General features: G+C 38.0%; 1 protein-coding gene across 3 annotated transcripts in view; it reads left to right on the forward strand.

Annotated features, from left to right (window-relative positions):
• The first annotated feature begins 3,601 nt into the window (after positions 1–3,601).
• Positions 3,602–15,855, forward strand: part of col21a1 (collagen, type XXI, alpha 1) — a 42,965-nt gene continuing 30,711 nt past the window's right edge. The window contains exons 1-12 of one of the 3 annotated variants that reach the window (XM_060871890.1): positions 3,602–3,778; positions 4,993–5,117; positions 5,760–5,890; positions 6,103–6,663; positions 8,937–9,102; positions 9,204–9,432; positions 10,049–10,222; positions 10,347–10,424; positions 11,250–11,333; positions 11,767–11,829; positions 14,736–14,789; positions 14,875–14,928. In XM_060871890.1, the coding sequence (XP_060727873.1) occupies positions 5,092–5,117; positions 5,760–5,890; positions 6,103–6,663; positions 8,937–9,102; positions 9,204–9,432; positions 10,049–10,222; positions 10,347–10,424; positions 11,250–11,333; positions 11,767–11,829; positions 14,736–14,789; positions 14,875–14,928 (1,620 nt within the window). In that variant the 5' untranslated portion in view covers positions 3,602–3,778; positions 4,993–5,091. The remainder of the gene's footprint in view (positions 3,779–4,992; positions 5,118–5,759; positions 5,891–6,102; positions 6,664–8,936; positions 9,103–9,203; positions 9,433–10,048; positions 10,223–10,346; positions 10,425–11,249; positions 11,334–11,766; positions 11,830–14,735; positions 14,790–14,874; positions 14,929–15,855) is intronic. The other 2 variants (XM_060871888.1, XM_060871889.1) reach the window with 2 other exon arrangements.

Here is a 15,855-nt window from a genome sequence, read left to right on the forward strand (position 1 = left end):
TGCTTGGTCCAAGTCTGTTAGTACAGGCCATTTAAACACACACACCCACAACCACAACCAAGCAGAACAATTGGCTTAAAGAGAAGGATAGATCCTGAATAATGCCAGCTGGAAGAAAGTTTTGTTTAAATAAGCAAAGTACTTTTGAGGTATTTGTCCATCTAAAGAGAAGAATACTTGCCTGTTCTACCTTAGATGGATTTGAGTGGCTTTAGCATGGACAATAGAACATTTACCATCCTGTCTTTCAGTTAATATATGGTTGTAATGTATGGGTGAATGGTGTAAATTGTTAAGTCACAAACAAAGTCGAGTAAAGCTAGCAGCACAAGTAATGTGTAGGTAAGTTAAATAAAAAGCAAGTAAATAAATAAAGTAGTTCCAAGGATGTATTCAGAATCTATTTCCACTTCAATGCAGTGTTTATGGGATAGGACCCGGATTCAACTACTGTACGACTTGTTAATGTAGCTAGCTGCGACAAATGGAGTTTGTATAATGAGTAGCCAGTAATCAGCAGCAGGATCTAAGAGGAAAAATACATTCAAACAGATTAAGTGAAGTGGTTGAATAGCTTTTGCTAGGACACCAAATACATATGGTTAATTTGCTTCCTGGCTGAAGAGGAGGGTACATTCCAGAGGATGTGACTGACAGCTCAGTAAAATTTGAGAAGATACAGACGCTGGCTGTGTTGGTAAAGAACATGAGTGGACTGATGTCTTTTCAAGAAAGTAGTGTGTAGTAGTGTGAACATAATGTGCATAAAAAAGGCTATAAAGCACATAACTGTCATTATTATTTATTGTCTATACAATCAAATATTTCATACTATTCTTATATCCTTTTATATAAAGGTTTGTAGAAATTGCTTCTTTTAACTAAAGTAGCTACTTTGGTTTTAGTATCTTCTGTAATTAACTACTTTACCTCATTTTATTAGCGACGGTGTCTTTAGTGGTCTCAAAGATCTCAGATTCGAGGACGCGTGTAGTGAACATTTACCAAGAAATCTATGGCTTACGGTAAGTTTCCAGAATATTGCAACTGTGTGAATGTGTGCATGTCTGGTGCCTTGTACCGGACTGCCCTCCAATCACAGGGTGTAATAGTCTATCTGTATTCATTTAAATCCTCCTTAGTTACTCAGAGATTCCATGGAGACCACCGTTAATGAAATCATCAGAATCCAATGTTTTTCCATAGTATCGTACAAGTTTGCTGTTCTGTCAAGAGAACCCAAGTGTTTCTGTTCATCAACACGCGCAACTCAAGCAACTGGCATAACACTTCTTAAATCTACTGTACAAGAACTACTGTAATGTCATTTTGTGGTGTTGTACAACAGTGTTTTATTAGGTTCTCCTAAACATGAATTCCACAAAGCTGTTCATGGAAAGTCCCCTAGAGTTCTTATGTGCCTCTGCATGATCCCCTATCAATCTGAGAAACAGCGAGGAGGCGGTCTGGTGTTCCCTCTCAAAATGATTCACCAATTTCTTCCATGGAAAGTCTTATAAATTTCTCCCCATCCCTCCAGATCTCTTTCTCTCCCTGTCAGTGTAAGTTGTTTCAGCTACACATCACACTTTTTTGGGTTACTGCAGAGTGAACGTGTAAATTGTAAACTTAGCATGTAATATATCTACATACCATTACAGTACAAGCAAACAGTCCTAACAAAACAAAGAGGGTTTTTTTTTAACCAACCTACAAAGCTTCAAGGACTTCAGTTTAAAAGGTCAACGAATCTGCAATAGCGACGTGGTTTTATAAAGCATGAAAAACGTGATTAATGCCATGTATACTACTTGTCTAAACATTAAACACTAATGCAGTGCAGCACAAATGCTTGTTTGACTTACCCTAGCTACTACTTTCATCCTATAAATGTTTACTTTCTTCAATAAGGAAGAACGTTCATCAAATTAAGTTTCTGATTTCAAAACATTTTATATTTTTTTAGGCATGCCATATGTTTTCCACAGTCTCCTGACTTGATAATAGTAGGCCTGAGAAAGTCCAAACTACACAACCACTCCAAAATCCATCATTTTCCTGCCATATCCCCCTGCTATTTTTTCCTATTCAGGAAACAAGCATAACCTTCACCTTACAGTCATGACTTAGCAGTCAACCTCCAGGCCAAATGGAATAAGCAGTCTTACAAAGTCCAGCTGTACATTTCAATTACTAGAAATCCAGTGGGACCCACAACAGATTTTCTGGTTCTCAAGTCCTTGCTTTTGAATGCAATCAATCATAGACCCCCATTTACTGATTAAACATCCATCAATGTGGCAGCTACTCTGTTGGGATCAGCAGGTAGAACCTGTATAAAAGCTACGTAGCTATCCGGAAATCAGCCGCAGGATTTGGAAACAGAATCAGTTCTTTCACTTACACATTTCAATAGCTGGGTCTAGGACAGCAAACAGACATGCAAAGAGAGGATATGTTCCAGAGGATGTGAGGGATAACTCAGTATGGTTTTTTGTTTTTTTTTTTTTTGGAAGAAAGACACTGGATCCGGATCTGATTATTACCCCCACATGTCTACTCAGTCAAGTAGTGTGTGACAAATCTTTATGTGCACAGAATTGTTTACAGCTAGAAAACCCAGTTCATAAAGGTATCATAAGTACTAATTATTTAGTCATATAAATAAATTATATGGCTAAGAATTTACAATTTCAAATTTTATACAACAGATTTAGCATCTTTACTTCATGTTATTAGTGATCAAGTGTTAAGCAAACACAAAGATCCTTATTTGAGGCATTGCATAGTGTATTTTTGCCAAAAAAACTTCGAGCCAAAGTCTCTGCTCAGATTGTGCAGGATGAGCACCAGCTCCAGAGCTCCAAGGATCTCAACATGTGGGTTTAAGCTTTGATATGCACGAGAAAGTGAAGAATATTTTGAAATACCGAATCAAACTCCCAGAAGGGGTCTAAATAGTTTTCCTGAACACAAGAATCCACATGCAGGAACGTGTACTGCTCCAAACTTTCAAGTAGAATTATTAACAAAAAAAATAACACAGTGGTTTAGGGACATTTGCTACATTTTTTTTCCGAAGCTTTATTTAGCGTAATTTGAAGTCTTCACAAAGTCTGAAAATGACTAAATACTGAAAATTTACTGTTGAAATTCTTGCATTTGAATTCAAAATTTAATGCAATATCATTAGAGAAATTAATTCATAGTTGATTACGATAAACATGACATGCATCACAGGCAGAATAAGAAAATGTAGTACAAAATAAGTACAATCAGAAGAACAGATCGAGAGAATACTTTTCTAATTTTATGCCTCATTCCAGAAAATGCTTAGACTGATCCCTCTGTGGTCATGATGGTTCCAAATCCCCAAAGAACCGAAATATGTTTGTATTTATCTCTTGCTTTAATATAGTCTGAGGTCTGATTCTTTAACTGTTTCTACCCCTTGATAATTGAGTGCGACTGCTCTCCAAAACTAGAGACAGAGAGACAGACAGACAGGGAGAGACAAGACAGACAGCAAGAGAGGAGAGAGAGAGGAGAGAGGGGGGAGAGAGAGAGAGAGAGAGAGAGAGAGAGAGAGAGAGAGAGATATGAAGTGGAAAGTGGATGGGGAGGGCAGGCGCATTCACTGAAGCAACATCTGTGACTCTGCAGCTTTCCAAAACTTCTGCAGTCTAGTACTCTGCAAATCCGTGGTCATGGCACACCTATGAGGATGTAAGAGGGACTTCATTCAGCATAAATCCAGCTCTGCACATATTGTCTTTTGGTAAACCTTTTCCCTTTTGTCTTTATTACTAATGTAAAGGCATTAGTTATAATTGCATGGCTGATTGGGCTGGAAGTCCGTTTTGATTGGCATCATTTAAACTTTTGCTTTACAAGTTTAAATGAAGTATCAGTTCAGTGTAACCGAGAAAGACAACCTGACTGAGAAGCTGTTTAACGTCTTTTGTTCCTGTGGCTGTCTCCTCTGTCAAGCTAATAATTATCAAAGGCTTTTTTCCCCCCCTTTTGCAATTTGTCCAATCATATTTCTTGCTGGAGTTGTTTTTCTAATTATGGTTGTATTCTACGTTTAACAATGACATACAATATAGCCTGACGGTTTGTGGAGGAAACATACTTTAGACATTAGGAGCGATCATCAGTTCCTTGTTTGTGGAAATGTTACACACATGAAGAATGAATGGAATTATCAGTTCTTCTCAGGAAATGCACAACAAGGATAAAAACCCTTTTCTCTTTAATATGAAGAAACCTGATCTGTGTTACGTGGACGAGATGCTTTGCACGGTTCTTTTTATAGATTCGGGAAAGGAAAAACGATGTGGATGTGGATGAACTGTTGGAATCAAAAAGGGGATCCCCAACATTGAAAGCACCCTGGGGCTTTACATGATACGGGGCATAGCTAAAAGCCCCTGGATAGACAGAATGGCTCAGTCTTTAGTAATGAATTTACATCAGTGGGATCTTAAGTAAATTGGTTTGACACTTTGACTCCATTTCCTCTTATGCTATAAAATCTCATCCTGAGACCATGGAGGAAGTAGTAACAAGGGTTTCTTGTCTCCTTCCAGTCTAAAATAAAATCAGCAAGCGAGCTGAATATAGCTCACGAGCAAATTCCACAAAGATTTCTGTGTCATGTTGCTGATTGTACATAAAGATCCGTTTACATGAATTTCAGTAGTAATTCAGTTCCAGTAAAACAAGTAGTGTTTCAGAGTTCAATGAAAGACCTCAAAAAGGGGTTATGAATTATAATGGCACCTAACTAGAAGGCACTGACTGGCAAACATGCAGTGTTAATGGATTGAAGTACAACATCCATACTAGCTTTAATTTATCATTATTATTTTTATTTTTTTTGTCTCATACACATAAAATAGTATTGTAATGTTAAATTAAGCTCTCTTTTTTTTTGGAACATAGTTGTCTTCACTTTGTCATGAATACATGTGTTTGGTCATTCTCCAGAACTGGAATTTCACTGTCTGACACTGTAAATGGATTCCGTCTGCGATTGGCAGAGAAGTAGAAATATCCAGTTCTGAGAAAAAGCAAGTAGGAGGGGATATGGCGACTGGCTCATACAAATGGTGGTGAGTTCCAGATTACCCCCCCAAATCCCCCACCCACACTGGGACTTGGGAAAGCACTACAAGCAAGAGGCCATACTTGTGGCTTGAGGTCAAAGCCTAGAACAACCCACTGATATAGCATTCTTAGTATGTATGGCCTGATTTGTTACAAGAGTTTATTATTAACGTTAAAAAAGAGCTTACATTTGCTCGACAAAAAAATCAAGCAATCAAAAGACCAAAACACTTTCTGATACATGCCTTTCCTTGCTTATTACTCGTGTTTTCATAACGTCTGCAAATCTCACTCCTTCTGGAAGCCATAATAAAATGTGTGGTTTCCCCACAGGAACCATATTTACATGAAGCCTCTTAAAATGTAATTCTGCATAGCCAAACCATGGGCAGTTGTAGTAGTACGAAGCAGCAGTTTTTTTTTTATACTGCTTTAACTGCTGTGTACACTCTGGGTGCCAATACAATACTGTTTTCATTACTTCAGTCAAACAACAGTGAATATTGCACACAACAAGCAAATGGAACCATCGTCATAATCATCATGCTGTTCAAACAACAAACCATGTTTAACCACTTTAGACTGCACAAAATCGCTGACTTTAACTTGAGGCTGTCTAAGATGTGCATATTCTCGTTTCTCTTTAGGTACAAAACTGAGGCTTGGTGCTTCTGGATCATTGGTTGCAAAATGAGATCCATGCATTATGTCTTTTGGTGTCTGTACTTCATTTTTCTTCACTTATTTTGCACAGCCCAAGATGAGGACATGAGATTAAGTAAGATGCTTCTCTCATTTCCATTATCACTGCATGGAGACATGTCTCAGATATCTCTTCAGATCATGTTCAGTGCAGTTCTTTTATTAGGCCTCAGGTTTTTAAAGGCATTTTTAACTTTGTCGAGTTTGCTTTCATTTCTTGTTAGTGTATATATGAATTTAAGGATGTTCCAACTAAAATTTGGTAAGCCTGCTTTCTTTGCCTTGCAGGTTGTCGAACAGCTCAAAGTGACTTAGTATTCATCCTTGATGGCTCATGGAGTGTGGATGACACAAATTTTGAAATTGTTAAACGGTGGCTGGTGAACATCACAACAAGCTTTAACATTGGCCAGAAGTTCACCCAAGTTGGGGTAGTCCAGTACAGTGATGAACCTGTTTTACACATACCATTGGGAAAACATTACTCGACCAAAGACCTTATCAAAGCCATGGAGTCCATAGAATACATGGGGGGCAACACCAACACTGGAAAAGCGATCAAGTTTGCCAATGAGAAGCTGTTTGCACTGTCAGAGCGTGGCCCAAATGGGGCTTCAAAAATTGCTGTGGTTCTGACAGACGGAAAGTCACAAGATGCAGTGATTGAAGCTGCAGAGGCCGCAAGGAAAAAAGGGATAATACTCTTTGCGATTGGTGTTGGGTCAGAGACAGAGGAGACAGAGCTGAGAACAATTGCCAACAAGCCACCTTCAACCTATGTTTTCTATGTTGAAGACTATAAAGCAATCTCTAAGATTCGTGAAGTTATTCGGCAGAAACTGTGTGAAGGTAAACATTTTTAACTTAAACATTAAGATCGTATCAAGAATGCTGAGAGCTGGTGCCAATCGGATAATGCCATAGTGATAAAGTTGACATCACATGCATGTTATGAGTGTGCAAATTGTCTCACTGCGCCGATGTGCCTGATCGATGTTGTGTTTACCAGCAGAACGCAGATCGTGCACAACATGCTCAAAACATTAAATATGTCAAATCCAATCCAAAGTTATCTTGCATTTTGGTCACCATCAGCCACAGTACAGATACATGTAATCAGACTGCAGTCCGGTTGAATATTCATTTACACTGTTAAGGAATCTTAAATGTTATGTGAGAAATTAAAAGCTACCTGTAGTGACAGTTTCAGATTACTTCCAAAAATAAAAAAAATAAAAACTTAATGTCATGCCCATTACATATTAATACCGATTAATGCTTATTAAAGTTATCTGAATTTAGTACTGCAATTTTTAGTAGTTTTACTCTAGAAAATAAAGGTCTGCCTCTAGTGCAATGGCAGAGCAAAGAAATTGTTTCCCCATAATTACCGGCTAACAGTCTCCTCACAAATACATTAGATGCGCCATCGACCTATCCAGAGTCAAAGGCTCCTGACTTTGTATCACATGCAGCTGTAGTATGTCAAGTCTCAATACTCTTTAAATGCCACAGAGAGTGATCACCTGCAACACTGGAAGGAGAAGGTGAGAAGGAGCAGATTTTGATAAAACCACATTTGCCATCAATAGCAAGCATATGTGACATCCACATGGAATTCACATAGATAATTTACACACTAAATGTAATTATTTTAAACTGTTGGGACAAGTATTTACAGTTTAGAGACTCCTACAGTGGGCATTCTGGAGCAGGTTTTGCTCGCTCCTGTTGGTATTTGGCTGAATTCACCAATTCACCATTCCTTCTGTTCTGACCAGTATCCCTATTCGTGCTGCTGAGAGGAACTCCCACAATCATACTTCACCATAGAATTAGTACTTGACAGCTGATCTTCAGTACCTGGTCTTGACCAATCAGGGTAGAGAAACATACTCCTTATGTCCTGCCATGTCTTTTACTTATAAGTGGCTTCCATCTTGCGACTCATCCATGAAGGACTGATTGAGGGAGTATTTCTGAGAAGCTTGTCGGTTCGGCAGGTTCTCTGCTGAGGACCTCTGAAGCTCTGAGATGGTGCGGCCATCGAGTTGTTGGTCACCTCTTTTGCACAGATAACCAGCATTAGATAGAACAAGTAATTCCAAAATTCTTCCCTTTCACAATGATCAAGCTGATTGTGCTCCTGTTAACATAATTCAAGAGATAGCGCCAGATGACCCAAAAGAATAGAACAAATAGAGAGAAGCTCGGTTATGTGTGCTTTAGAGGAATTAGGTGCACTAATTAGTATGACTTCAAGGGGTGACTGGGATCCAATTTCATACATTAAGCTTCAACAGGATGCCCATAATCGCAGTATATGCACCATGATACAACCTTTGGCAAAGCCCTCATCAAAGCGGACAATGTCTATGGTTTCTTACCCAAAACCCCTTTTGATTATGATTGAGAACCATTCAAAAGTGACAAGATGATAATTAGTGGATTACCCAACCTTAACAACCTTAAGTGCAGACATGAATCAGTAGGTTTCATACTTTCCTGTTTGTGTTTGTTCTTGTCGGTTTCTGATTTGTAACACTCTGCATTGTCCTTTGATCACTGTATTTAATATACACTATTCAGCACTTGTATCCATCACGTCTGCACAAGTCTGGACTTTCATGACATCTGGGAAAAGATTCATGGCTTACTTCGCTCAGAATTGTGGAAAAATATTTGAATTTAAAAGTTTTGCCTGTGCTGAAAATTCTGGATGTTACTTATTTTTCAGTGCAGTTGTTCTAATAAGTAATACAAAACTGCTGATATATTAATTAATAATTTTTTTAAAAATGTAATAGGTTTGAAAGTGAGACCAGACTCCTGAAGCGTCAAAGATAATGGTCATTTCTCATGGGTTTTTTTTTTTGTGCATTGGCTGGAATGTACCTTGAACAGCTTGCATATTTGCGAGATGTCCAGGGTACCACGCCAAGGTCCGATTCTAACTGATTTATTTCACTTCGGTGATTCTTTACTTCGGTGTAAGGCCAAATGCAATGAACACAAGAGTTATTTAAACAGAATTAGAATATTAACGTGATCTGAAAAGCAACTGTGAGCAGGCACACTGCAATAACACAATCCCTTTTGTTTCTCCCTTTAATATACCCTAGAAACTGTATGTCCAAACAAAATACCAATTGACTCTCGAGATGAGAAGGGATTTGATATTCTGTTTCACCTAAAATTGGCCAAAAAAGCTAAAAAGACACAAGGATCATTTTACGGAATGAAAGCCTACCAAGTGACGTCCAGAGATGATTTAACAGAGAATACCAGGTACAATCGGAAGTAGAATGCTGCTCTTTCTGTTCTTATGGTGAATTTACATTGGGTTTGTTTTGCTTTCAAATAGTCACTTAAGACTTTAATCTTCACAGGGCTTTGTTTCCTGACGGACTTCCACCTTCTTACGTGTTTGTGGCCACACTTAAGTACAAGGGCTCCGTGCTAACAGAGGATTGGGATCTCTGGAGAATACAGACAATGGATGGAGAGCCTCAGATGGCAGTTACTTTAAATGGCATGAAAAGGACGGTCACATTCACTACTACAAGCGCTGCTCAAAGCGGAACACAGACGGTGGTCTTCACCAAAACGCCAGCAAAAGTAAAGAAAACTCCCAGATAAATAGTGAAATTGTCCTAAACAAACTTTTCTCCTATTCCTGTGTCATCATGTGCTAGAAATTTGATTTCTAGCACATGATGACACAGGAATAGGAGAAAAGTTTATTGGAGATGCTGAAGTTTATTATTATATAATAACTGGCGCTTGCCAATTATTACACCCACCAATTACACACACACACACACACACGTGTCTGTTTCTAAATAAACAGGAAAAAGAAGAAAAATAATTTGAAACAAACAAAAAAGTTTGAAACTCTGAAAATCATTTTCAAAGTGTATTCCTTGATAAACTCTATTTTATAAAATTCTATAATCTTTCAACAAAAATGGCACTGTTTTTTTGGTGCCCACATGTACAACACCTTTGGGGAAAACGTCTGTTTATTACAAATATGCCAGTGTAGAAAACCACTCGTCAGTGGAAGATATTAGAAAGGACCTATCCCTAAAGAAGCAGCATTATCATCCCGTGACCATACATATTTACATAGATTGTGTGCATATCTGCTTTAGAATTGGCCAAACCACATAGTTTCACGTTTAACTCCTTATACGTTTATATAAAGCTATTACGTCATTTTGTCTGATCACAGAAACTGTTTGATGAAAAATGGCACCAGCTGCGTCTTCTGGTAACAGAGGAAGATGTAACCCTTTATGTTGATGACTTGGAAATTGAAAACCTGCCTCTCGAACCCCCTGCTGGCATTTTTATCAATGGAAAGACACAAGTTGGAAAATATGTCAGAAAAGAAACAACAGTTCCTGTAAGTGTACCAGTTACTTTATTTGAAGTACAGTAAATGGTATGCAAAAGGAGTTGTAAGACAGCACATCAATACAATAAGGAGCTTTGAAAAATGTTACGTGTTGTAATTTATTTCTCAACAGTTTGAAATTCAGAAACTACGAATCTACTGTGACCCAGAGCAGAATAACAGAGAAACTGCTTGTGAAATACCTGGAGTTGTGAGTACAAAAATCTTGGATGTTCCTATTTTGGCAGAATGTAATATATTCCAACCATTAATGTCATATTATTTTTCCAGTAGAAGCCATACTGCGATACCAATTATATGAGTGATTTGGTATTTGGAGATTGTGTTCTAATAATCTCATAACCCACTTTGTGAAAAATAAAAAAATTAATAAATAAAAAAAGATATTAATGTCTCATATAATGATATAACCTTTGCTTTCCGGTCACCCTTAACTTACTAACTTTGGTTGTCTGATCCAGGATATGTTTGTAATTACTGTTGCTGTTAAATGGAGCCTCCACCAGAAAGCCTGAAATGGGTCTTGTTCACACCACCCTTTAGCGCAAAACTAACTGATTTTGCTGATTTGCTTCATGTTGTCTGATTACATCATATTCTTTTCATTTGTAGGATGGAGAGGTATGTATTTTGACCAATGGCTTTGCTTGCTTTCAAAAGTAACTGCTAAGCTCATTTCAGTTGCAGAGGTAAGATTCCCAGTACTGTTTTGTAAGAGCATAAAAACATACTGACAACAATGGTGTTTGCCATGTTATTTTCTGTATGGATATAAATCCTATATATGGCTCTATATTCATTCGATATTGCCTCAGTACATTTGGATAGACGGTGTCTACCCTTTTATACTCTCAGGGTACTGACTGATGTTTTCATTAGGCATCATGTTTGCATTGCGTACATCTGAATGCACACGTGACTTCCTAGTGTTATTCAAACTTTCAACTAACAAACCCCAGGACCTCAGATTTGAAGAAATATGAACTAATGTCAGTTTTCTTTTGGCTTCTTTCAGTGTGCCAGCGGATCAGCTGATATTGATCCGACCCCAGAGCCGTGCATCTGTCCACCCGGGGCACCTGGTACTCCAGGCCAAAAGGTAAGACCTTTCTTTTTCTGTTGTTCAGCCCTTTCCTTCTTCTGCATAAACTACTAAAAGATCTATTTTGACATTTAAATGCAGTTTCCCACAAGTTTCAGGAATTCAATTTAATTCTGCAATGCAGTAAATTCACATAAAACCTCTATAAAAAATGCTTTTCTAGTTTATAAGGTCATGTCTTGACTTGAACGCATATGTAGGTGATCACTATAAAGGGAAATCAGATTAGCAAAATGTGTAGCACCTATAAACGTAGGATATAAAGCTTTAAAACAATCCTACCTACCGAGTGAAATCTTTGTGATCAGTGATTACTATGTAAACATTTGTAAATCACTTTCTATAAGATCTTGGTTCTAGATACATTGAATATTAAGAGAAGCTCTATATTAAATGCATGCTCTCATCACTTTGCATATGCTACTCTTAGGGAGAGCCAGGAAAACCTGGGGATCCTGGCAAACCTGGTCATGCTGGTGCTGATGGTAAGCCTGTGAGTACTACACAGTTTAATACAAACCTCAGATTAATAGAGCACATGCAGAGCTACACAACACAGGGCACCAAATTATTTCCTGGAACCTTTAACTTTGGCAAGTCTTGGAGGCAGATCAAATAAAGCAGTTAGAATAACAATAATTGTAATATAAAAGCATTCTTTTTAACTTCAATAATATATTAATTGTAGAGGTCACAGGCTACTGTTTTGTGAACTATATTTTAACTTCGTTAAAAAGGGTAAAGTCAGATTTTATTAAAGCGTTATTTAGGAGCATATTGTATGTAGGCAGGGGCACGGTGGCTTAGTGGTTAGCACGTTCGCCTCACACCTCCAGGGTTGGGGGTTCGATTCCCACCTCCACCTTGTGTGTGTAGAGTTTGCATGTTCTCCCCGTGCCTCGGGGGTTTCCTCCGGGTACTCCGGTTTCCTCCCCCATTCCAAAGACATGCATGGTAGGTTGATTGGCGTCTCTGGAAAATTGTCCCTAGTGTGTGATTGCGTGAGTGAATGAGAGTGTGTGTGTGCCCTGCGATGGGTTGGCACTCCGGCCAGGGTGTATCCTGCCTTGATGCCCGATGACGCCTGAGATAGGCACCGAGGTAGTTCGGATAAGCGGTAGAAAATGAATGAATGTATGTATGTGGGCAAATGTAAAATTCTGAACAAATAAATCCTTGGTTCATATCAGCAAAAAAAAAAAAAGCCAACATGGAAAAGATTTAGTTTAGTTTGTTTTTGTGTGGGATATGAGATTATGGAGTAACCTCAAAAAAAAAAACCATGACACGATCTCTGAGTATTTTGAACAGTCTGCCCCTGAGGACTCTGCATTCAGTTCAACACCACATGTCTTTTGTATGCAAAATGCATCTATTACAATCTTTAAAGCTGTGTGTCTCTTCCATTGATTCACAGTCATAATTAGGTGTTTACACTAAACATTACTTTTTATTATTATTGAGGTTCCCATGTGTATAATTGTGATTTTGAACGTTATTTGATAATGAACCTCATTTCAACTGGGTGATTCGAGGTTGTTCTATTGCCACACAACAGTCTCGCTCATCAATAAACTAACAAACAGGAAAAGACAGCACTCACAAAAAATGTACATCACGACTGTGCCAGGGAGCGCATATGGAGCAGAAAAGTATCTGCAAGCAGAATATATGCAAATGTTGCAATAGTACAGACAACTGACACCAGTAGTGAATTAACATGTTAAGTAAGTAATGACTATACATTAATACAATCAGAATTAGGAGTGATGACATGCTCGGTCGTCATTATATTATTTAGTCAAACTACCTAGAATTCATCACCATATGGTGACCATATGGATGTAGATCAACTGGAAAACTGGGTTTCCATGGTGGAGCAGAAGCTCATTTGGCAGGCTAAGCTCACTGAATGGATGCATCTGTCAATCACACACATGCTTCCTGTTAATCATGAATAAGATCCCAACGTACTTAAACTCCTCAACCGGGGGAATGTCTCTGCTTTCACCCGAAGGGGGTGTTCCACAGTTTTTCAGGAGAAAACCATCCCAGCTGCTACAACATTCACAAGTAAATCGCTCAAGTACATGTCTGGGGTCCACTTCTGATAGTGCCAAGAGAACAACAAATAACAGGGAAGTTGCCAACCTCTCACCGTACTGAATACCTCACCAGTATTTGTCATCTGTAAATATCGCTGTGCATAATAAAAACAAACAGGAGTGGAGACGAGATACAGACTCTAAACAGTTTCGCATTGAAGATCCATTCTACTGCCATCATGAGTTACATCAGTAAAGATTTGTAAACTAATTCCAAAAGCAGCCATGTAAGCCTAGGCCATGACGCTACCCTCCATCGTGCTTGACCAGTGAGCTCATATGTTTTGGATCATGAGCTGATCCTTTCTTTCTACATCACTGTCAGAGGTTAACATTGGTTCCAGAACTTTTGTGGTTCATCCTCCAAATTTCTGGCCTTCCAGTTCTTTCTGCTGATGAGTGGTTTACATCTTTTTCTTTGACCATTATGTTTCTGCATTTGAAATCTTCTTCCAACAGTGGAATGTGAAACCTTTACCTTTGCCTTGAGGAGGATGTTGTTGAGGTCACTGACTCCTATTCTGGGTTTTTCTTTACAGCTTTCTGTATTCTCGCAGCATTTCTATCGACTGCAGTTTTTCTCCTAGTCTGGCCTGTTCATTGTCTGGTTGTCAGTCAATACATAGCTGTCTTAAAAAAAGGAATAAATCCACTGGTACACTATGCCCAATGCTTGTGCAATGGTCCTCAAGCTGGTTTAGCCATTTTATCCATTTGAAATCCAGGGCTCAAACCAACAGTAGTAAATCAGTAATATTGATTCTTTAAACACTTTTTTTTTTTAACAGTACACACCGGGACATGTTGCAATTTTTCTTATCACTTTCTTTAAAATGGCTGGGTTCAAACTAAAAGGTACTGTGTTCCAAGTCGTTCAACAAATTTAAATATCAAGAAATGAAAGCTGAAATCCTGATCCTTCTTCCCATATACATCTTTTATTTCCTTAGCAAAATGTACATCAAAACTATAAAACATGGATTGGTGTTCCTGTAGATTCATAGAGGACTGTAGAGACCCTGTACTCCTGCAGAACCTTCAACAACTGCTTGCACATGATGGACCACAGTACTTCAATGACCCATTTCCACTGCTCCAGAGTTATAATACTTAAATTATTACAAATACTATTCATTCTATTGAAAATGACTTCCTAACAATACCACATGGCAGTTTAACATACTGTACACCAGTAATAGGTCTTAACTACTTAGAATAGAAAACTGGATATGTTTGAACATAGTCAGCAGATGTTCTAGACCGATGACCTGATAAATTTATCTCCATTTTTAAGGGTACTCCAGGGCCAAGAGGAACTACTGGCCTTCAAGGTCCTCCTGGCATGGCGGTAAGAAGTAACTGACAACAATTTAACCAAATTTTGTGAATTAACCTGTATGATATTTGGATCTCACCCGATTTGTTTTTATTAGGGGCTTCGCGGAGCAGATGGATATAAGGGGGAAAAAGGAAGTTCTGGGGAGCCTGTAAGTGTCTATTTCGAATGTTAATATTAATAATTCACAGTGAAGGTAAATAAGTATTCAGACATTTTTGGTTCTGTTATTTAATTAGCATCCAGGGAATGTACACACAGCCAAAACTATAGGCGTTATGTCTTAACTTTGCATTAATAAATATTAAAAAAAAAAAAAAATGATTAGTTCATAATCATAAAAATGTGTTTAGTATTTTGCTTAAATATATCAAAAGGTTACTTTAAAGTTCTAAATATAAATGCTGGAAAATAGTATCATAAAATCCATTCCCTTTGGTTTAAGGTGAAGGTAAAGAAGCTTCCTCAAGTTCTTAAGGACGTTATTAAAAACAACACTCAGGTGGAAGTATATTAAATAAAAACTGTCTGAATATATATTTCCCCATATTGCATCACTACAATTATTTATAGTAATTACATAAAAATTCTACTCATCCTTGTTAAAATTGTGGGTTTTTGTGATATTGAGCACCTTGTAAGTAATACAACAAATTTCAAAAGAAAAGCAAACGTTAAGGATAAAGAGAAAACTTTTGCACACTCCTTTATGAGGCATGAGACCAGAAAGAACCAATCACACTCAGCCTCATGTTCAAAACTACTCATTATACAACAGTCATCAATAAAGTGATTCTGATTAACCACTCATACAAACGTCAAAGCACGATGGTGGCAGCATCACGCTATGGGACTTCTCTACAGGTGTGAGTAAGGCTCCAGTCAAGATAAAGAGAATCATAGATAGCTTGAAATACCAATCTATTCTGCACAAAACTGCCAAATCTTGATGTGCCGAGATTGCAGCCTCCTACCCAAAAGGCTGAGTGCTGTATTACAATCTTTAACAATGTGTTAATTGAGCAGTGTACACAATTAGGCAACCAAATTAGTAAAAGCTACCGACCTTACAATATTT

The sequence above is a fragment of the Tachysurus vachellii genome, chromosome 6, assembly GCF_030014155.1.
Source record: "Tachysurus vachellii isolate PV-2020 chromosome 6, HZAU_Pvac_v1, whole genome shotgun sequence".
NCBI lineage: Eukaryota > Metazoa > Chordata > Actinopteri > Siluriformes > Bagridae > Tachysurus > Tachysurus vachellii.